At 37.9% G+C, this 23,214-nt stretch overlaps 2 protein-coding genes across 10 annotated transcripts in view; one reads left to right on the top strand and one right to left on the bottom strand.

Annotated features, from left to right (window-relative positions):
- The first annotated feature begins 1,954 nt into the window (after positions 1-1,954).
- Positions 1,955-9,049, top strand: LOC122091692 (probable methyltransferase PMT3). 2 transcript variants are annotated; one of them, XM_042661761.1, is made up of 8 exons: positions 1,955-2,223; positions 3,743-4,246; positions 4,400-4,564; positions 4,739-4,921; positions 5,093-5,687; positions 6,807-6,919; positions 7,022-7,242; positions 8,390-9,049. In XM_042661761.1, exons 2-8 carry the CDS (start codon positions 3,965-3,967, stop codon positions 8,709-8,711), a joined length of 1,881 nt encoding a protein of 626 aa, XP_042517695.1. In that variant the 5' UTR covers positions 1,955-2,223; positions 3,743-3,964; the 3' UTR covers positions 8,712-9,049. The 2 variants fall into 2 exon arrangements, with proteins under 2 accessions (XP_042517695.1, XP_042517696.1); XM_042661762.1 differs by lacking the exon at positions 1,955-2,223 and having other exon boundaries at positions 3,719-4,246.
- Positions 9,050-12,212: 3,163 nt separating this feature from the next.
- LOC122091874 (exportin-4) overlaps positions 12,213-23,214 on the bottom strand; it is a 56,760-nt gene continuing 45,758 nt past the window's right edge. For all 8 annotated transcript variants that reach the window (XM_042662087.1, XM_042662091.1, XM_042662093.1 and 5 more), the window contains 7 exons: positions 18,769-18,876; positions 18,615-18,665; positions 18,450-18,527; positions 18,256-18,369; positions 16,123-16,319; positions 14,270-14,339; positions 12,213-12,954 (listed from right to left, as the gene is read on the bottom strand). In XM_042662087.1, the coding sequence (XP_042518021.1) occupies positions 12,766-12,954; positions 14,270-14,339; positions 16,123-16,319; positions 18,256-18,369; positions 18,450-18,527; positions 18,615-18,665; positions 18,769-18,876 (807 nt within the window). In that variant the 3' untranslated portion in view covers positions 12,213-12,765. The remainder of the gene's footprint in view (positions 12,955-14,269; positions 14,340-16,122; positions 16,320-18,255; positions 18,370-18,449; positions 18,528-18,614; positions 18,666-18,768; positions 18,877-23,214) is intronic.

Below are 23,214 nucleotides of genomic sequence, written 5' to 3'. Positions count from 1 at the left end.
CATTTCCCCTCTACATTGCTAAGAAGTCTTTTCTATACCCTTTTCTGTCAACTCTCGTGAAGATATTTCCTCTTCACTCTGCTCGCTCGGAGTTTTAACTACCAAGGTTGCGGCATCTATCTTGACCTCTACTTCCTCGGATCTGGATTCTCTTCAACGATTTTCTCTCTAATCAGACAAAGGCATGCTGTCTAAGGCATGCAGCCCTAGGAATGCATGTGTCTGGTTGGAGAGCTGTTGGAGGGAGCAGTTGGAGAGGATCCCAATCCTATTTCCTCTACCCCAAATAACCTTTTAAAACAATTCGGATAGTCGTTTGGGATCTCAAAATTCATCCAAAGTTCAATTTGTTTGGTTGGAAAATCTTAGGAGGAATTCCTACTCTCTAAACTCCCACACTCTCTACATATCAATGCCTCGTACACTTTTTGCAATGCAGCCCCTGAAACAGAATGGTATCTATTTCTCTCTTGCACTTTCACAAAACTGCCGCAGAGGGGGAGACAAAATGATCATCTCCTACAACTGGTGCGATGAGGTAAAGCTTCCGTATTTGGTATATTGCCGGGGCATGCAAAACTGGTAATTGGTACCTGATCGGATATCGATACTTAGAACTTTTTTGCCAACTAATAGCGGGCGACTCTGGCCCCTAGCATCATAGGGAAACCATGAGAAATGAACTCTCTGCTATCACTCGTGAGTCATGACCAAGGATATAGTTGGATTTAGACATCTTTGGATACTGTTCTAGAGCTGGTATGGTCAATTTGATATCAAATACTTTGGACCATGCTCGTGACACAACTAAGTCACACTCATTGGAAAAAAAAATAAAAAATAAATAGAAAAACTGGTGACGATATGGGACCTTTAACCTATCTTTTTCTCTATAGATAGCCCACTTGATCTTTGATTAAAGTTGCCCATTAGTGGTCCTCTCCTTGGGGATTTCTCCTTGGGGATTTCCTTGGGGAAAGAAATAAAAAGACAAGCACAATGAATCGGATACTCTGCGCCAAGCCTCCAAGCGTTACGTCAGTGTCCAAACGCTTCAAATACTTCATCAATCGGTTACCATCACCCATACGTAGGACGGACCATTTGTGGACCTTCCATGTTTCCATTTGTCATCTATTGACCATTATACCCTTCAGATGCGTTTTTTTCCCACTGCTGAATTGTGGACCAAAGCTCTAATCGAGCAATTTTTTCTTGTTCCTTATCCCGTCACTTCTCTGATTAGGAATAAAAGTCAGAGTCTTAATTATAAAAAAAAGAAAAAATGTTGTACGGGGCCATGAGGGTCCACTCCGCATGGGTTGAGTCGAGGATCGACTACTCTGATACCATTGTTATGATTTTGGAAGAATTCAACCCTATAAATCGGCGGTGAAGAGACCCAAGACCATGTCGACTCACATCAATTCTCATATAAAACTGATGTAGAATCAACTCTCATAAATTGATATGGGATCATAACATATCACCACTGTGGAATATGAAGAATCACTATTTTGGATATTTCTTTCCCTTTTAATCCAATAAATCCAAACTTGATTTCGAGTTTTTTTGTTAACTGAAACTTTAGGATGATAATTTTATAGACCCAAACCTAATTTTAGGTATTTTTGGTAATTTAATCAAATGAATGGTTTTGTAAAAACGAAACCCAAAAAGTGGGTCATCACATAATTTTTCTGAAAAAATAATGTAAGATATGTCTTGTTCACGCGATCACATCCCTCGCATCCATGGTGGGACCTACTATGGCAATATGTTCCAATCCCACGGTCAAGGTGAGAATACAACAGCACGATCCGACGTTCATAAAATGTGATATGGAAGCAGCGCATGGTATAGAACTATAGATCACCGTCATATATTACTATTCTACTTAAATAAAATAAAATATTAGCACATTAGTCCTTATTCCATAACTGTCTATAATAAATTCTGAGATGTGAGAATCCCGATTCCCGTCTATCTGATAGCTTCACAATCTAGCCGAGCTGGCCATCCTCTGTCGTAGCTTTGGGTACCGTCCGTGTGTCCTTTTGTACTCCAACCTGTATTCCTTTTTTACCACTCTCAGGCTCTCTCAGCTTTTTTGGAATATTTAGGGCTTTCAGTTCATTTGGTTGTTACAGATCGAGAATTTGAGATCTGCTTCTGTTATTATAGAATATAGATCACACATTGAAGAACACTTGCGAAAAACAGGTAAGTACAGCTCTTTAAATGCTTGTTTTTAACGATCTTTTGATTGGCTTTTTTGTTTCATTTTCCTCTTATATGTTGTTTGTTCTTTAGATCTGATTGAATTTGCTGGTACAGAGTAGTGGATCTGATTAAGTTCCTTGTTTAGTGATTCGGAATTTAATGTTTGTTGAGATTGTTTCATGAATTTTACTTGATTTTGTTGGATCTTCGAGTTCGTCTTGGTCGTAAGTTCAGAAAAGTTTGATTCTTGTGTTTATGGAAGAAATTAGTGTTTTTTTTTTTCTTTGTTCCTGATTTAAGAGCTCCAGCTCATTCAGTCATTCAATGGGAGCTACACGTTCTCATTTGATTGAGTTGATTGCAGAAGCTACTTGTATATTGATTTCTTTCTTCCGATGGGTTTAAGTAAAAAATGAAATTGTGGATAGGAAAGCCAAACTACAAATTTTTCTGAACAACTTATTTTCATCAATCTCTTTTGTTGCTTCAGTGAGTTACGTATTGCTTGCGGTTGTCGGTGGTTGATGTCAGATACCCCGATGCTTTGTTTCTGTTAACATGGACTTCAGGTTGTCTGACTCGGATCATGGATTCCAAATGGATAGATTAGAACGGCCTTGCCAAAGAAACACTTTATTAACTGTCAATTTTTTATTTATTTGTATAGCTTCTGCCACATTTTTGCATTTAATTTTACAAAACTTTTCCTTCAAGTTTTTCCGCCAATTTCATGTTAATTACCCTTTTTTATTTTCTGCAATTGGATTGCTTTAGGCGATGTTTGGTTGCAAGGGGGATTTAAAAGGAAAGAAAGTGAAATTTTCATACTTAAAAAAGAAATATATGTAATCATTACCCCATGTGACTATAACGTGAACTTCAAATCATTCCATATTTAGTTATAAAATTTTACTTTACTTTGCATCCAAAACCCTTTGCTATAATATGTAAAATAAAAATTACATGTAAAATGTATCATTACTAAATATGGTTAAAAAAAATTAAGTAGTTTATACAATCACATTGGATCACATATGGGGTAATGATTATAAACATTTCTTTTTTGAGTATGAAAATTTCACTTCCCTTCCCTTTAAATTCTCCTTGCAACGGAGCCTTAGTTTTTTTCTGTAACATATTGGCTACTTGGTTTATCTTGATTACGATTTCTTCTCCATGTCATGTTTTTCAATGTATAGAGCAACATTCTTATTACTTTTTTTAGTTCCAAATCTGTAAGTCTTATTGTTCCTGGTTGACTTTACTGAATTGCATCACCTACTTTATTTTTTGAATCTAGGCTATTTCTTGATATGACAAGAAATCTCATTTGAACTGTTAAATAGTCCATAAATTCGACAAATCCTTGGTCCAACTTTAGTTTCTGGTAATGGAATGCCTTACCTTTGTTGTCTTTACTTTGCAAGACTTATGGGACGTGTGGATTTTTCTGATAGCTTCTGTTTTTAGGCTTTTACAGTGTTGTGCTTCAGGCTGACGATTCTTGTTTGGATCACAGATACCTGCAAATAATCCCCCCTTGAATGTTGAAATTTTCAAGATTTTAGGCGGAATTGAATCAGTACATTGGAACACTGGATATAGCTTGGATATTGTAGGTTTCTAGTGCCAATCATGGGCATGGTGCAGCACATGGTGTCCTCTTTGTAACCTTTTGAAGCTAGTGGAACTATTGTCGCCACTTTATTGTTACTTTAGAGGACTTGACATCAAAACAAATATGAGGGGAAGAACTGATGGAGTCCAAAAGAAGCGATTGATCACTGGCTTGTGTTGTGTCTCAGTCTTGATTGTTTTTATATTTGTTTATTATGGGTCTTTTCTTGGTTCTCAAATGCATCATGGTGCTTCGGCTATGGAATATGGAAGTAAATTAAGAAAATTGGGGTCATCGTATTTGGGCGGTGATGATGATGCTGATCTTGGAAACAAGCAAGAGGAATCTTCCTCCAAGTTTGGGCTGGAAAACAAGGACGATGACATAGTGCCAAAGAGCTTCCCTGTAAGATCTCCCCTTCAACCCCACTTCCCCCTCTCTGAACCTGTACTGGAATTTAATTTCCATTCTGAGCCCTAACTATAATTTGATATGCTTGGTTTTCAACTTTTATTTGAATTGCAGCAGTAATTCTGTACTTCAATTTTTTCCTTGAAGGTTTGTGATGATCGACATTCAGAGTTAATTCCTTGCCTAGACAGGAATCTTATATACCAGATGAGATTGAAGCTGGATTTGTCTTTGATGGAGCACTATGAAAGACATTGCCCTCCAGCTGAAAGGCGCTACAATTGCTTGATTCCTCCGCCAAAAGGCTACAAGGTTGAATCATGCTTCAGTGTGATTTAAGATTATTCATAAATCTGAGTTAGTGTTAGATACTAAAACTGAACATATTTTCTTCCTTGTATGCTATATATATATATATATATATATATATTTTTTTTTCCATATATCATACAATGACAATTGATCTGTCATGCTTGACTGTTTCAGATCCCAATCAAGTGGCCAACAAGCAGGGATGAAGTATGGAAAGCAAACATACCTCATACTCATCTTGCACATGAGAAGTCTGACCAGAACTGGATGGTTGTCAAAGGTGAAAAGATTGTCTTTCCTGGAGGTGGCACTCATTTTCATTATGGAGCTGACAAGTATATTGCTTCCATTGCAAATGTAAGACATTTTACATTTTAATTGTATTCTGAAAGCAAGGAAGTCCTTTCTTTGGTCCAGTTGCATGGCTTTTTGGCGTATTTTTTTTTTCCTGAACTGCTGCTGAAATCATGAATCTGTTTGAACTGCACAAGTGGCGCAATCATCTTGCTTTCTGGTTTGTCTTTGCAGATGCTCAACTTTTCAAACAATGTTTTGAACAATGAGGGAAGGCTTCGCACAGTGCTCGACGTGGGATGTGGAGTTGCTAGTTTTGGAGCATATCTGCTTTCATCTGATATCATAGCAATGTCTTTAGCACCCAACGACGTGCACCAAAATCAGATCCAATTTGCTCTAGAGAGAGGAATTCCTGCATATCTTGGTGTCTTAGGGACAAAGAGGCTTCCTTACCCAAGCAGATCCTTTGAACTTGCTCACTGTTCTCGGTGTAGAATTGACTGGCTTCAAAGGGATGGGATCCTTCTGCTTGAGCTGGATAGGTTGCTCAGACCCGGAGGCTATTTTGCCTACTCATCTCCTGAAGCATATGCACAGGATGAGGAAGATCTAAGAATATGGAGGGAGATGAGTGCCCTTGTGGAACGAATGTGTTGGAAAATTGCAGCCAAGAAAAACCAAACTGTCATTTGGGTTAAACCACTGACAAATGACTGTTACATGGAGAGAGAGCCTGGTACCCAACCCCCTTTGTGCAGATCTGACGATGATCCAGATGCTTTGTGGGGTGTGCCAATGGAAGCTTGCATAACACCTTACTCTGACCGTGAGTACCCTAATCTTGCCTTGCTATGACATCTGAGTTTTTACCATGTATAGTATATTTATTGAACGAAGATGTCAAATTTTTGTTGGAAGTATATGGTCTGCCAGATTAACTAAATCATGTTGTAGATGGTGTTAAGAGTCTAAATTTTTTCCTTTCTTAATTCTTTTGCGTATACGCATGCTACATTCTTTTTCTGGAAAATCTAAATTCAAGGTAATGAACTTGGATGATTTAAATTCTTAAGGTTGTTGACAGAGCTTTAATGCTACATCCTCTTTTGGATATTGAATTTTATTAATTCATGCTTTTGTTTTATATATCCATTGTCTTACCTAGTCATTGGTTTTAATATCTAAATCGTCTGTGTCCAAGGTTAGCACTTAATTGTTCTCTGTCAATGCTGTCCTGTCCAAAAATTTCAAGTGACTCTGTTTTATGCTCTTGTGGGTTGTAGCCAGGACTTTGTTAGGATTAATCGATAACCTAAAGAATATTATCCCACAAATGAATCTGCATAATTTTCACATCTTATAGTTATCTGCTTGAATGCTCTTTGCGGACAAATAATTTACTGTAACCTTTTCAAGAATTATTTTGTACAACAGCCCAATAGTGGGGGAAGAAGTGTGAAAACAATTTTAACACCAAAATCCAGATGAAAATTTTGGCCTTCCTGCTTGAAATATTACATATCCAAACAAAAGAAAAAAAGTAGGAGGAAGAAGACATAGTAAGCTTGGCTCAAAATAATTATTTCTTCTTTGTTTGGATACTGTTGTGGTACATGGCGTGTACAATGTAGGTTATAACCATTTATAGGAGATGTGTCATTTGTGGCTACCGAGTGGATGAAAACCCTTTGGTCCCATTCTTTTTTATCTCAACAGCTTACAAAATGACCATTAGCCTACTGGTTTATAGGGAGAAATGTCCTCTCTTTTTGAGTTCTATATGCTTTTCATTTTTATTGGTCCATGTCCAAACTGTATGCAGTTTCCTGAGTTTTTCACATGTTATATGAGTTTCTGTTTATGGGTTGTCTGCAGATATTATTTCTCACTAATTAGCAGCTGATAGTGGAATGTGTATAACTGACCATCTTCCTGAATTTCACAGAAATCCAAAGAGACAGTGGTAGTGGATTGGCTCCTTGGCCAGCTCGATTAACTTCTCCTCCTCCACGCCTTGCTGATTTTGGCTATTCTAGTGAAATGTTTGAAAAGGACACGGTAATCCAAGTCAACCATTTCTCCTCTGCATGTTATCCATTTACCTTTTTGTGGGATCTCATTAATGAGAACTTGGTGTGTGATTGGTTTAATTGGGTGCAGGAAGTTTGGAGACACAGGGTTGACAGTTACTGGAACCTTTTGAGTCCAAAGATTAAGCCTGACACCGTGAGGAATCTGATGGACATGAAGGCAAACTTTGGATCTTTTGCAGCTGCTCTTAAAGACAAAAATGTTTGGGTGATGAATGTTGTGCCAGAAGATGGACCAAACACACTCAAGCTAATATATGACCGGGGTCTGATTGGCACTGTGCACAACTGGTATGCAAAACTCTTGAAATATTTTAATTACCTAAATTGTTTGGAAAGAAACAAGTAAATAACTATCCTGCTCATGAATCCATAACTGGTGGGAGTAATATTTGCTATACTCTTCATCCAAGTTCACTCCGCTGTCTTTCCAAGAAGCCTAGATTACCCACTTAAAAAATTTAAAGGCTATACTTGACCTAAACCTACAAAAGATGAGAACTTTTTGGAAAGTAGGCAAGCTTCTTTTTTTTCTCAATAACATGTCAGTTTAGGCTTCCAGAATACCTTTGAATCAAGGCAGTTCTATTTTTGTGGCTCAAAATTGGTTGCGCTTTGAATCATGCAATTGTCATCACTCTCTTTGACTTCTCCATTCCATTCTTTCTAGGTTTCACTATCCTAATGAAGCGTTTGGGTTCACTATTTGTCACTTGGCAATACATGGATTAGTCCATGTGATAAAGTACCACACATCCTTTTCAGTGGTAAAATTTTATCCCAAAATTACGGAAATGCATATAAAAAAATACAAAATAGCATCATTTTAATTTCAGCCACTTCCTCCACTCATTTTAAGCTGAAATTGTACCAATGAAATGGGTTGTTGGTCCTCAATCACGAGGACCCACCCATGTACTGATATGTGGCAGATAGTGAAGCATTAAGCGTAACTCTTCACTCTGCATGGTGTAGTTTTACCCTTTTCATAATTCATACTGAAATACAGAAGTAGTAGAAATGTAGTGCCTATTAAGTGATGAACATACTTAACTTGGTATCAAATGTCTGATTATATTTATATTTGTTATTTTGTTTGCTGTTTCTCTGTAGCTTCTCTATTTCTATCCCACACTTGTTCACTCTTTCCACATTTCCTTTTTGGTTGTCTATGGTGAGACCCAAATTCCTGTGTTGTCTTTTGTGTGATGATTGGATCCTGGAAGCAGTGAGCTTATGCTGATTCTTGAGGGGCAACTAAGTATCTGGATTTTAGAACCCTAACAATTGCAATTAGAATCCCACCCAATTGACATAATTATTCCATTATTAAGCTTTGATTAAACAGAAATGGAACATAAAAATTAAATCAGGTGATCATCCTTCGGTTATAGCAATAGGCAGCTTAAATGATGACCTGGTTCTTGCTTGCTGACAGGTGTGAAGCTTTCTCAACCTACCCTCGGACTTACGATCTTCTCCATGCCTGGACTGTCTTCTCTGACATCGAGAAGAAAGAATGCAGTACCGAGGATCTGCTTATAGAGATGGACCGTATTCTAAGACCTTCCGGTTTCATTATCATCCGGGATAAGCGACCGGTGGTGGAGTATATTAAAAAGTATTTAACTGCATTGCACTGGGAAGGGGTGGCAACAGCTGATGCCGAATCTGATTCAGAGCAGGATGGGGATGAGATGGTGTTTATTATTAAGAAGAAGATGTGGCTGACAAGCGAGAGCCTCAGGGATACTGAGTAATGATTTTGTTATTTTTTCCTTGCCTCCTTATAACCTCACCTATGAAGGGTCCAACCAAGCAAGCATGGCCAAAGTAGTGTTGATGGCATTAAAAAAAATTTCTTTTTCACCTTGTGTAATATTTAGTGATTTTTGTTTTGTGTTGTTTTTTCTTGTTCTTTTTTAAATCTTTTTTCTGTCCTTTGTAGGTGGTCAATTGTGATTGGACATTATTTTTCCATTAGCTTGGGTATTGTAAGATTAATAATTTTTTTTGCAGATAAATGTAACTCCAGCTGATTCCAGTATTCATAGAAACAGGGAAAAGGGAATAACAGAAGGGTTTCTATTTTCGCTTACAATATCTTGCACTGCCAATGTGTGGTTGGAACCATGCTAGCATATTTGAGGGAAATCTTGTGTTCTACTGTTTGACAAGTGCACTGAAGAGTGGTGGGAGGATTGGAGGAATGAGTGCTGAAATTCTACTTGTCTCACTATATATACTTTAGCTGTTTTGTACATTTAATTATCCCATATGGAAGGGTGATTTGACAATTTCAACTATTGGACATTAAGTGATCTGAGTTAGCCACACCTCAAATCTCAGGTTTAAATTCAATGATTAACCTGGCAATTTAGTACATGGAACCCCTCTCCAGTTCTGAATAAAAAATAGCAATCCCGTGCATGAGGTTCCCATTATGCAGGGTCTGGGAGGGTAAATGTATACAGTTTTAGCCTTTGTTAAGTAGGAGTGGTGATTTTCAAGTTTTGAACTTATGATCAATATATTGCAAAAATAGTGCAAATTAACCATTGTGCCACAGGTTCACCCTGAATCTTTCGTGTGTTATCTGCCACTTGAGAAAAAAGTTGATTTAAACTTTTTTGATCAAGGAAATAAAGAAATTAATTAACAAAGATCTAAAAGGTTATATTGTTAAGGATTAAATATATACATATGGTTCTTGTTTGTTATGGTCAGAAGAGTTAGATGCCAAAAAGACAACTACCTCATAAGTTGGCCTGAGACAAAAAAATCAAGTTTTGCAGAGATTTATACACAGTAAAAAATAAAGGAGTACACTAAAGCCAGGAGGTAGTGGTTAGGTCAAAAGTTAGATTTTGTTGAATTTCAGAGTTGCACCAGACTTCCTTCACCTCTCACCCCTCTGCTGTTGTGCTTGTTGCGCCCCAAGTAGGAGAGCCTTCGTGCCTCCTTCAGTAATATTTTCTGTCACCAAATAGTCCGTCATCAACAAAGGACATTTTAGATAGAAAGCCGATTACCCATCCAATCGTATTAGTGCTTGAGTTAGTGACTAAAGCACATATCATTATTGTGTAACTGAGATTTGGAATGATATCATTATTGTGTAACTGAGATTTGGACTGGTAAAATCACGAGATTGGTGGGGAAGGGTAATACCTGTTGTTGTGAGTGATCCAGCGTAGGAGGGTGGATTTGGTTAATCCACCATAAAGCAGGGTTCAGAATTTGAAAAGGATTAAGTTTTTGTTGTTGAAAATGATGTTATTCCTGTGAGACCAAATGAAATAACTTAACATAATGAAAGCCGAAAAAAAATAGTTTCGATCATTCCCAGGGATGAAGTTAGAATTAAAGAGAAATATAATTAAGTGTTGAAAACAAGGAGCACATAGAGATGCATTTGTAGGCCGAAGGGGCTAGTAGCCTAGATGCGCTTGATAAAATCACATTAGAGGAAAGTGTGCCACACGGTCTCATGTTGGGAGTTACAGAAGACACAAGTCTGCACCATATGCATCCATTTCCCCACCGCATCCATTATTGGAATTCCTCCATGGGAGTTTCTTCAAAAGAAAATCTTAAATTTTGGATTGACGTGGAATTTTCATAAGAAGCGGCACCAGTGTCAGCAAAGAGATGAGCATAAACCTGTTGGATGATCTAATATGATTAGTATGTGTAACAGAATTAAAAAATTTTGCAGCCAATTTAAGTGGTAAGGATTCCAGAGATAGAAGGTGACACCACCAAGAGTGGTGCTAAGTGTGGTTTCCAATATTATATTAATAAGTTTAAAGGGAGAAAAGATAGTAACAAACTGGACTGCACATGTTCCCAGTAATCAAGTTGCAAACCTTCTTACCTTCAAAGGGGATGGGGAGGTGGATGTTAGAGTTAGCTAAGGAGTTCAACTTAGTAAGGATCCGTGGATCACACCAAATATCTGTGTTGTAGTCATTACCAATTTTGCAAGTGATCATATTAAAAGTGGGAGTATACTTACAATGCTGTTCCACGAGTGAACCCTTTATATATATATATATATATATATATTTTCTAAGGTAGAGGGGTGGAAGACAGATCTAAAGCTGGTTTTAACTTAATTGTGAACAGAGTGCCTTAAGAGCTACCATTTGATCTAATTTCAGCACTATAACTGCCATCTTTCTGCCATATTTCTGTTATGTGCATATCAACTAGGTAAATCTGAATTGTTGACTGAGAAGGCATATCTTGAGGTATATTTCCATCACATTAAAATAATGGTTGCATGTATTCCTTATTCAAGTTAGATTTTTTCAAGGTTTTCTGTATTTTCTTTACATATATGCTTGGCAGAAGTCAAGAGTGGATTCAGACCTCACATAAGTAGGGCCAGATGCAGCCGATCGGTCAACCTATTACATGACAGGATAGGTTCAGCTGGTATGAACCAACTTACCCTGTATCTGAGTAGTGATTGCTTCAACATCAACCAAACGTATCACATCACATTAGGGAAAATACCATTAGGGCATTTATGATAATTCACATGCCAGAGATGCGTTATTACATGAAATGCCCTTAAAAGCTTATTTAGTTGGGAGGATGAGCTAGCAAGGGGCCCCACGTTCTTTAGAGAAAAAAAAAAAAAGGAAAGGGCCCCAATAAATATGCAAATCAACCGTTGAGATGTTAGACCAATGCTAGCTGGATGTGAACTTAACTCTGCCCTCACCTCGCGTGCTTGGAAGGGACCTAGGCTTTAAAAAAAAAAAAAAAAGGCTATTTGTGCATTTTGATTGACCTATGGTACATTGAGAAGACCTATTACTCGCGTATAGGCATGAAAAGAGGCCTTTCAAAATAGAGTAAGACCCATTTGATTGCAAGAGAAAATGTATACATGTGACAAGAGTCGATCTTTAGACCATCCACACTCTTAGTGCTCTTCAAGCTGAGGCTACAATCAATGCGTTATGCAATGAATCCACATCATACCATACATTATTATATCACTAACCCCAACTCATACCATATTTGACTAACAAATTTTACTTCACATCCGGCAGCGCCCTTGGTTTTGATTTGAATAAAAAAATAAAAAAGCATCATTACTCTTTTTGATAGATACAGAGTAGTTAATACAATCTTGTCATGTTGAATAATGAATACGGAAGTTTTTAGGTTTGAAATTTTCACTTTCCTCCTTTAATTTCCATTAAAACCAAAACTTAAGACTAAGGTAAATATTACCAAGGCTATAGTTGATCAAAAGGCGCACTTCCACACCCCAGTGCAATGACATGCATAACATAAAAAAAGAGAAGCGTAGTACAATGTGGTGGAAGCAGTGACTACATCAATGACGATATTTCAAACGTCTGGACATTATGTCAAATTTTTCTTCTTTTACCTGCTCATCTCTTCATAATTTGATGCTCTGATCAGCTTTCTTTCAACTTTACATTTGGACACATTTACAGTGAGTACTCTACATTTTGACTAGACACTCACAACTCCACTGCTTCACAGTTTTCATCCAGATGAATGATGTGAAAACTTCCACTTGAAAGAGGCTTCATCTTGGGTTCCGCCCCCTAGTCACAGATTTCACATTTCTCCTGCTAATTTCTCTAAAGTATAGGAAACCCGTATAATCAATATCAACAAAGGTTGAAAAAATTCAAATGAATCAACTGATGCTTCTGTTATTTACACTCAGATTGGCATGCAGAGAATCTCAATACCCGTGCCACTCAGCTGACCTCTTGCAAATTCACAACCATATAATCCAAACCGTCTCGTTTTCAGATCACATCACTTTGTCCTCAAAAATCCACGAACTTCAACCAGGAAAACATAAAGGTTCTTTCGAAATTTCTGACGATTTATCCGGTCAAGAGAAGAAGAAAGCTCATTTGTACCTGTGAGACATTGCAATGCATTTGCCAGCCTTGATTTCAGTTGTGGGTTCACTTGCCTTTCTATTAACTCATGCCCCAATCTCTGCAGAAGAAAGGAAAAAAAAGAGGGAATCATAAATACCCTCAAAAGAAGATTGTTAGGAAAAGTAAATTAAAGATGCAGGGAGTTATATTCCAGAAAAATTTATTTCAGGATAGAAGTTTTCCGGGTCGTCCACAAAGCCACCATGTTATGTAAGGAGCCCCTTGATTGGAGACACATGGAGCTCACCAAAACATTTTATTTCCTACCCCAAAACGGCACAACCAGACCCACAACCAAAGGGATCCTGAGGAAGTAAATATAAAACTATATTTCCCTACAAATGATATTCATTGTCAATATATCTTAATAATTCGTCAAACACTTTAATTACCTATTTAATGGATTAATGATAAACTAATACACGTGAAGAAGAAATGAGCACACACATCAATCTATTACTTACAGGATTTTTCTTGACAATTTTTTTAGATAAATAAAACAAAAAGGAAGCAGCTTGGAAGGCCACTCAGGCTTCTCTGTAATATGGGGTGTCAAGCCAGGCAATCCAAACCATTGAATGAAGAAAGGACAGTATGTATTCGTCAAGTACCAAATTTAACGTTCTACCAAAAAAAAGAAGTATCAAATTTAATGGATGGCTGCTCACATTTTCAATGGTCCAAAATATCCAACCATGAGTAGTTTTTAACCACTTCTGTCCACTTGATTAACACAAGCCAAGGTTCTTTTGGACCCAAAATTGACTCATGAGCAGGGGAGGGAAGGCCCTACCTCCCAATAAATTTGGGCCCAACCGACTTGCCACATGGCAGAAATCATGCCCAAGTTACCTGTGAAGGAAACTCAGCTGAGTGCATCCAAACATTAAGAGAAACCTGGAAAAGCTCTTGAAATTTACATGTGCATGCCTAGAGTTCAACAGAATTATGAGACAAAGAAGGGGGGGGGGGAGTAAGTATTTTAAACCCTCTCAGATACAAATGTAGTGGATGAAATTATTCATACCAAATCAGTAACAATAAGATTAATAAGGTTCATACAGTTTGATACAAATGACACATTTTTTTTCTGACCAGCAACAACAGAATATTTTCATTTCTGACCACCGACAACAAAATATTTTCATTTCTAAAACCACCATAAATTTATCTAGCTTCTCTACATTCCCAAATTTCACTTTTACATTTTCTGTTAAATGTGTGTTGTACTGGAGTGCGTGTGGGGGAGAGAGAGATAAAGCACTAGAAGTGACATAAACTTATGGTGGTTTTCGATGGATCAGAGTTTTAGAGCTCAGGCAACTGTGTGCCATAAATGTTTGGCGAGGTAAAAGCAAGAATACAGACATTACCTGATATAAAGCTTGTTCGCAAAGGATCAATGGAAGAAGAGCATCTGCCGCCGAGCTGACAAGTTCGGTGCTGATTCCAGCAACGTAAGTTCACATCAGAATTTTATCATACAGAAAGCAAAAAATCAGCAAGAAACAAGAATAATCCAATTTCAAATCTTTTCCTACAACTTTTGGTGGACCATTTCACCACGTGATCTTTCCTTTTCCTTCATGCATAATGATGCAGGAGCATAATCAGCCATTAGATATGTTCTGTTTCTATTTCTCTTTGTTAAGTTGTGCATATGTATGTACCACAGGGATTATATAGTCCGCCCCTGCAGTAGTTAGTTTCTAGTAGTTATAGTTGAAGTTAATTAGTCTTTTAAGTCTTCGACTACCGCAAGGACAGAAGAGTCTTCTAGTCCTTGCGGTATTGTACTTTGATAGCTATATATACAATAGGTAAGGGGCTGCCGCTGGATTATGGACTCTTCCTCTCTCTCTTGCAGCAGTCTAGTCTCCCCTTTCTTCCTCTCTCCTACTACTATTTTAGTCTGGTTCTCCTTTTCAGGAATTTTTTCATGGTATCAGAATAAGGTTAATCGGTCCTTGTGATCATCACTACCGTTGTTCTGAGCAAGGTTCAAAATTTCGCTTCATTTCGATGGGTTCAGAAACACCGAAATACTGAAATTTTGGCGAGATTTCGTCGAGATGGTGTATTTTTTTTTTCGGTTGATTGTTTGGTGGTCAAACAGCCATATTTTGACCTAAAACTTGGTGGGTATCTTATTTTAAGGTTAACAAACATGCTTAGAACATAAAAATGCAAAAATATTAGAACATGACACTGTTTTAGAGCTGCACCTTTGTTTGGCAGCAACCGTCGAACTATTCTGGAAATTTTACCAACATGTATTTATGTACTATTTAAAAAAAAAAAAAGGTTTTGGAGAAAGAACTTTACCTTTCCTAAGCTTTGAATGTATAAATCTTCTTGTAGGAGTCCAATGGAAGTCAAAATGTGTGATGTTGTGGCTAATTAGAGGCTTGTTGGAGTGTGTTTCCTTCAAAATATGTAAATGGAACCGAAACCACCGCGACAGGTGAGACAAAGTCAAAATTTCAGTGAGATACTGAAATTTCGACTCTGTCTCAACGAAATTGTGTATTTATAAGCCTTGCAATGTATCGTTTCGGTGAGATACCGAAACGATACTGAAATTTCGTACACATACCATTTTGTGCCTTATTTCGTTTGGACAAAAAAAAAAACCGAAATTTCGGCAAGATTTCGAACCATGGTTCTGAGAGGCTCTATTTAGATCTCTTTTGTGGTGTTTGCTGGAATTTTCTACCATGCAGATTTATTTTATATCAATGAAAAACTAGTATGTTCTCTTTGTTATGCTATCTACATGGAGAACAATACCAACCTTTGGATTTCCATGGAGCAAATCATCTACAGGAATTGATTTATACCAATACAAGGCTGGCGGCACTTTCTCTGGTTGTTCATTCTGGCAGATTTAAGACCCATCTCTATTCTACATCAGGCCATCGGAACTACCTGACATTTAGGGTTCTGTTGGCCCCCTTGGTGAGTACACTTGATGCTTATTTGGGGGCCACCAAAGCCTCTGATTCTGTCTAATTAGATTTCTCCCAAGTCCCTTGCAGTACCCTGTTTTCAGGAGTTTTTTGACTGCACCAGATTTTGGAATTAATTTGGATCTACCATCAGCAAGTGTTACTTGTTTCTCTGGTTATTCGGGTGATCTGTTTTGTTTGATTCATGCCACCAATAAGTGTTACTTGTTTCTCTGGTTTAGATGCCGTCATTAATCAATTGGTATAAAGCTCCTCACCTGCATTCCTCAAAAAGTAGTAACTCCAGCAATACTCGAAGGAACCGGCTCAAAATTCCCTCCTGCAATTTGCCACCCAGAGCCATCATACCTGCAACATGTGAGCCCAAACCCTCTTTGCCAGCACCCGTCTCTTTGTAATGGTAAGAAGCAAGTGCATTCAGAGCTCTCAAGCACATATTAACAATTTCTGTGTCCTGCAACAATGGATCCCTATTGGTTAACCACAAGTTCTAAATCTAAAAGTTCTGCAATGCATCAAAGTCTTCAATTCTCATGTCTTCTTACAGGAGAACTGAAAGCAAACACTGAAAAGGACAATCAAAATCATGGATCACTAACAATAAAATTTCCTCACAGGAACCCAGTAGCCTAGAAAAGGAAAGAAGAAAAGCAAAATCTAAATTAACTAGCTAAGCATACTTGCAATACACCAGATTTTCTTGCGCCAATTTTTGTCATCCAAGTAGGGTTTCTAAGTAATTTAGCGGTCACAACGGTTAAGAGCTATTTTCAGTAAGTTGTATTATGGGGCATATTTGTAATCAAGGGTTATAGATAAAGAAATTATTTTATTTTCAAAGAAGAACCATTCTCTTGATAGACAAGTATCAAGTCACTTGAAGGATTAGCAACAGAATGAATGAACATTTTCCGTTAGCTGTATAACCACTGGTGTGTGGATAAAAGACTTCTTTGAAGGTGAACTCCTTCAACCTTTGGTGGATTCCTATTTAAGTCGTCTCTTCTTCTCTTTTCTCTGCTACTAGCTACTTTGAAGTTTTGTTACAGTTACTGAAACCCTGGAAACAGTTTCATTTTCTTTAACCCGCATTAAAATCTACCCTAACCATTCCCTATCATCTCTCATCTTCATCAACCATCAAAATTACTAGTTTCAGGCTAAAGTTTGTTTTCCCTTTGCTGCCTACACTGTCAACAGCCAAAACAAGAAGCTCTTCTTTTCTTGTTCCCACCACAGCCTAGGGCTAGCTAGATTTGAGGCCACCGCATGGAGACAATTAAATTGTAGAACCCTAGGTACTAAATCACTTCCTGTACAGGTCATACATGGATTTATGACCCTACATAAGCAAGCATACAGACATAGACAGATAAAGAACAAAAATATGAGTATGTTCACATGTACTATGCACACATGGAGACGCATGGAAAAGGAAATATGTAAATGGTTCTCCAACTAGCTGCATGGCTAATGAAGCATTGTTTTCACAAGGCATCCAGGATGCTCTCTGGGATTCCTGACGGTTGTCTCAGTCACCCTCTGATTTTTGGCCCCTTTCCCTCTGCAACACCATCCGGGATGGAAAAATGGTCAGCCACGACACCAGCAGCCTAACGATTCCACAGGCCATCATGAATTCAAAAGTGGTTTTCTGAACGCTGGATGAAAGGGACACTGGTAACCTATAAACAACCATATTGGACTTATGTAACCTACAGAAACTACAAAGTGGCACATGCATGCACCTAACCAGGAGACATTAGTAAATTGTAGCAACAAATGCACACCATGGAGGATATCAGGGGACAAGATATAATGTAGCATATATCTTTCTAATACAAGTGTCTGAGCTATTTAGTTCAATGGGTGCCTAACCACTTAATTGATGGGTTAAATAGTAACTGACCCACTTTGAGTAGTCCTGGCCATGCTCTGCTATTTGAGGTCTTAGCGCAACTCCATTGACCAGGAACTTTTGAGGATTCTCCACTGAAGTTACTAAAAAAATAAAACCTTTCTTTCCTTATACCTGGAACAGAGGCCACATGAATCTGGCACAAGGAAAAACCCCACAGCCAAATTCAACACCCAAAGGTCTCTTTACGTGTTCATAAGAAGCAAAAGAAGGTTCTCAATGGCTGGCGAAGGAAAGCCAAAGACAGCATTTTTTTTTACCTCTGTTCCACTCAATTTGATCATTCAATTGCCGTACAGGATGTTCAGGGTTACAGTAGTGTCACCATAAATATCATGCAGTGATCATTATCTTATAAATTGGATAACTAAATCAAAGAATAACTTCAAAATTTTAAGTGAATGCCATACATATTTACGTATATTTACAATCTCGAAAGAATTTAGCTTGGATAAACAGAACAGTAACTCGCCTGGTGATGAATCCCAAAATCAAGAGTTCCAACTATATGAGCAAAGGCTTCATTATTCAACTGAGCAAACTTTTCAGGATACACCTCCAATATGTGAGACACCAGTGCAAAATACTGCAAACAAAAATTTAAATGAACCACTCGCACCAAAAGTAGTAAAGAGTATGATCAGTGGAGGCAAGAAAAATGTGTACATCACGGCAAAGCTTCGGGTATTTCAGCATCTCCAAAGATATCAGAGGGGTGACTATATGCAAACCCAAGTAAATGACCTGCAGATACATGCAGTTAGAAGGATTTCTTCTCCACACCCCACCCCCTCCCCCAGTAGGAAATACAAAAACATAACAATGATCTACCTGAGCAATGTCTGTTCTTTCTGCCTCATTGGAATCAGAAGAAAAGTCAACCTGCACATCATCATTCCATAATTCTAACATATATAAAATAAAATAAAAAAAGGAAGAAGAAGAAGAAGAAGAAAAGAAAGAGGAAAAAATGGAGCACTCTTACTAGATCTTTTGAGCAAAGATTTGTGAGGAGTTGAAGTAGAGCACGTAAATCTTTGTACTTCTCAGTCCTTGCTTCACTCAGCAAGCTGCTTGAAAGAGACAATGATATCTAACAATGGAAATGTACACATGAGAAAAAATTCATAGACCAGGAAGAGAAGATAAGATAGCCACCTCAGCAATAAGCAGAATATTCTGTTTAAAGAATCATAAGCAGTACTGCAGTATGGTCATCAACATTCTCAAAAAAAAAAAAAAAAAATAATAGCAGCAGAGGATGCAATAATAAGTTGTTGCATGGGTGATTCTGATACATCAGCAATTAAACAGGGTCAAGAGCATCAAGAAATTGAGATTGGTAATTTTTTTTGGGTGAATAAATAAATGCATTAAAAGAAGGGAAGGGAGAGTACTAGGGAGATTACAAACCCAATAAGGGTAATCAAAGCCTAGAGAGGACTACATCCAAGGCCCAATGGGCTTGAAGAGTCAAAAACATGTCATAAAATACATGTCCACTACATCACAAAAGCCAACATGGGCTTAATAATCAAGCCCGATTGGGCAACAAAACTCAAAACCCACATGGGTAGAGAGACAAGAACCAAGAAGCCCAAATTAAAGAAGAGGGGCAAACAAGACAATTCTAAGTAGGGTAATTGATTGCTGCTAATATCATATGAGAGATAGATGACTGTATCATAGTCCTTACAGTTTATAAGAAATGGGACAATAGCTAAGGAGAACAATAGGCATGAGTCCTAGTCAATTTAAATTAAAAATATATAATTCAGTGACAGCTTATACTAGATGGAGACATGAAACAGCAGAAGAATTCTTACAGTGAAAGCTTATACTAGATGGAGACATGAAACAGCAGAAGAATTCTTACTTTATAGAATCACCTCTGGGGGCAGATCAAAGTGCTTTCAATTAAGGGGGAGAAAATAATGTTCACAGTTTACAAAGCTTCAGTGGATAGCAGATCCCAAAATCCTTTTAGAAACAGCACAAGCATCCAACGGGAAACCAAGTTAGTACAGGGAAAAGCCTTGTCCAAGTGCTGAATCCTAAGTCCAGGCATACCAAGAATAAATCTTCATTTAATACTGCTTAAGGACCACTGCTCATATCCTCCTCGCCACCCTAGGCCTCATCTCCCATCTGGGCACTCTAATAGTCATTTACTTGAGAGGACAATGAGTCACATGGTTCCCACATGGTAGCACATACTTTTATGGTTACTGTTATAGGTGCAATGGGTATGGTCATGGGAGATCACAGCGCAAATCTGAAGTTGATGCAAGGAGAGAAAACCCTGTTAGATGCTTTAAATGTCATGAATTTAGGAATTTTTCCAAAGACAAGGGTCCATGTGATCATGTTCAATGGAACCATGAGAAGACAACATCTTAGGGCCAGACAGAGTAAAAGGACTATTGACAGGCAACCCACGAGGCAGCAATCACAGTCTAGTGATGTAATGTTCCCATATTTTGGAACCTTAGAATATATCTCTTTTATGTTTTTTTCTAATCTTGTTTAAATATTTAAAGTTAGGCTTTATTTAATGACTTAATGAGTTAGCCTAGTGGTTAGTACCTTAACTATCTAGAGGTCCTAGGTTCAAATCTTGTTAGTAGTAAGTGGATTATAGTGGTGCGGTTTGATTGGATAATGTGATGTTTGGTATGCTTGTATCGTTAATATGTGCTGACTTATAATTATTTGAATTGAGTTTATGGGGGTGATTGATATTTGATGAAGATGACTATTATTGTATGATGTGTATTGATTTTAATTCATACGTGGAGATTTTACCTGTGTTCACATGTTTGCATTTTTAAAGAAAGTGATTTTATGAAAAGTGAATGTTTTGGATCATTTGATCAATGCCTACGAGGGTTGTACCCTTACCTATATTTGCGTTTGGGTCATGACAAGTGATGAGTCTCAAGTAGCTCTGGTGAGCATGTGGAAAGTAAAGGGGACACAGAAGATACAAGCACTAGTCAAACAAACCAAGGAGAAGGCCAAGGCAACAGTAAAAAAAATTCGGAGAGAAAAGGAAAATACAAAAGCAGAAGTCAGTTCATTGGTAGCACAGGCAGACTTTCAGAAAAACTGGTATATCAGTTGGCAAGGCAACAACAAAGTCTACAATTGGCAAGCTTGATCAAAGGCAGAGCAAGAAGCAGTGTGAGATCAAACATGGAAAAAATACAATTCGAAGACAGTCAGAGCAGAGGCACATAAAGAAGCCTGGTGCAATTAGTTAGAAGGCATGGAGACAAAAGAGCATAAAGGCGCAAGCTAAATTCATCACCTCCCAATTATTAGCCATGTTGGGTATGGGAGTACACACATCTCCCAAGCACTAAGGTAATGTAGGATTAGGATTTGACAACCAAACCAGCCCCAAACTGCAGGAACTTTTAAACTAAGAACAACCAAAACCAATAGCAAACTTATAGCAGAAAATCAGACTTCGGCCACAAACCAGAATTGATAAACGATCTCAATGAACAGTAACCAGAAGCGAAATAAATCAACAGCAGTCTTAGGATTAAACCAGAAATTTTAATAACAATATAACACCTCCAATAGGTTCAGATCACAGACGCTAATAGTCCAGAATGTCACAGTAACACAGAACAGAAAACAGAATCTAAATCTGTGCAGGTTTGACAATCGGCCAGAATTTCCTGACAGTTCACTTCAGCAAATCCAATGGTCTGATTGACCCCAAAAAATTGGATCGATCCTCCCTCTGGATAGGATTATCCTTCGGTCAGAATATGGAGGCCATCGGATGGCTGGTTCTCCAAAAACAGCTAGGCCGATAGGAAGGAAAACAGAGAAAACCAACCCAGAAATCTGCAGAGAAGTTTGATCACTTACCTGAACTGCTGGAGAACAGAATCCAACAAGAAAACCAGATAAAAAAAGACCCACCCGGACTTCTCGCCGCAGAGTGTCGATCGGATCACACACCAATCCCTAACCCTTGATCAAACACAAAGATTTAGCCATGGAGAAAACCCAGCGGCAGCAGCATGAAGCTTTTCTTTTTTTTAATTGTCAAAATCATTCTAGGCTTTTAGGAGCCTCCCCTTCTTTATTTATAATGTCAATGGGGGAGGGAATTACAAAATAGAAGATTCCTCAAAAAGGAAACCAAATATTCTCCTAATACAATAGTTACTAAAAACTAAAATTAGAAACTAGTTGAAAAAGGAAACTAACTATTAATGACTTGACTCAATTAATAACTTGATTCCTAAAGAAACAAATATAACTCAAATCAAGCCCAACTAAAAAGGAAACTAATAAAAATGGAAACTAACTAGTAATCCCGTATTCAATCTTAGAACCCCCCTTTTAGACCCATAAAAGTGATCTATTACACTCAAAACACATGGGATCAAAGGCCTAACATGTATGGAACCCAACCCTAGGCTTATTTCTAATAAAACAAACCTATTTTGGCAATTAATCTGCATCATAAGGTGCACACCGATGCACATGGAGAGGGGGAGCTCTCATTAGTGCCCCCAGGTGGACTCCAATTATAGCAGTAAGAGTCCTAAGTGTATAGTGCTTGGAATCTGATGCAGTTGGGTGATGGGTTTAAAATATCTTTTGATTTGATTTTCTTTTTTTTTTTATACCCAAGGTGTCCGGATCTTTGACCCGACTAATCCCTGGGGTCATTGTGATACCGCTTACACAGGACCGGGTCAGTCCAAGACGAAAACTCTCTTGTGGTGGCCCCAAGAAATTAGGTGCAGCAACGAAGGTTTGATAACGGGACCTCGCTTCCTGAGGCGGAGTACCGTGTCCCTTGATTCGTTATTTGCTTTCTTTTTTAGAGTTAGAATTTAGTTTGGTAGTATTCTTATTTGAGTAAGATTTATTTCTATTATAGATTAGATGCGCTATTTGTTTCAGTTTCAAATAGGAAACTAGGTGTATTTTCAGTCTTTAAATAGAATTATTGTACCCAACTGTAGGATTGATTTTGAATGAATTGAAAGAATATTTTGGGTGAAACCATGGCTGCCGTGAATGCCTTCCCCCTCCCTGCCTCTCTCTGAAATCTTCTCTTATTTTCCCTTATTATTCTTCATCTTTTCCCTAATATTTTCCCCATTTCTTTGCTGTTTATTTCCCGTACCTGAGAAACACTCTGTTCTGAATTGGAGATCGATCTCCATTGATACCCCTCAGATGAGCCTGAGATTTAGGGCATGAGAACCTCTATCGTAGGCGACCTGAACCCTAGCACTTCAGCCCCAAAGATCTTTCCAGTCATAAGGAACAAGACCTGCAACAAAGCTGAAATCCAAATCTGCCGCCAGGTTCAGTTCAGTGGCTGAATACTTCTCTTTCAATCGAACTTTTGGTTGACCAATAGTAGGATTCCAAATTCCTGTTAGTGAAGTAC

This window comes from Macadamia integrifolia, chromosome 10 (genome assembly GCF_013358625.1).
Source record: "Macadamia integrifolia cultivar HAES 741 chromosome 10, SCU_Mint_v3, whole genome shotgun sequence".
NCBI classification, from domain to species: domain Eukaryota; kingdom Viridiplantae; phylum Streptophyta; class Magnoliopsida; order Proteales; family Proteaceae; genus Macadamia; species Macadamia integrifolia.
This window is presented reverse-complemented; position numbering and strand designations above follow the sequence as displayed.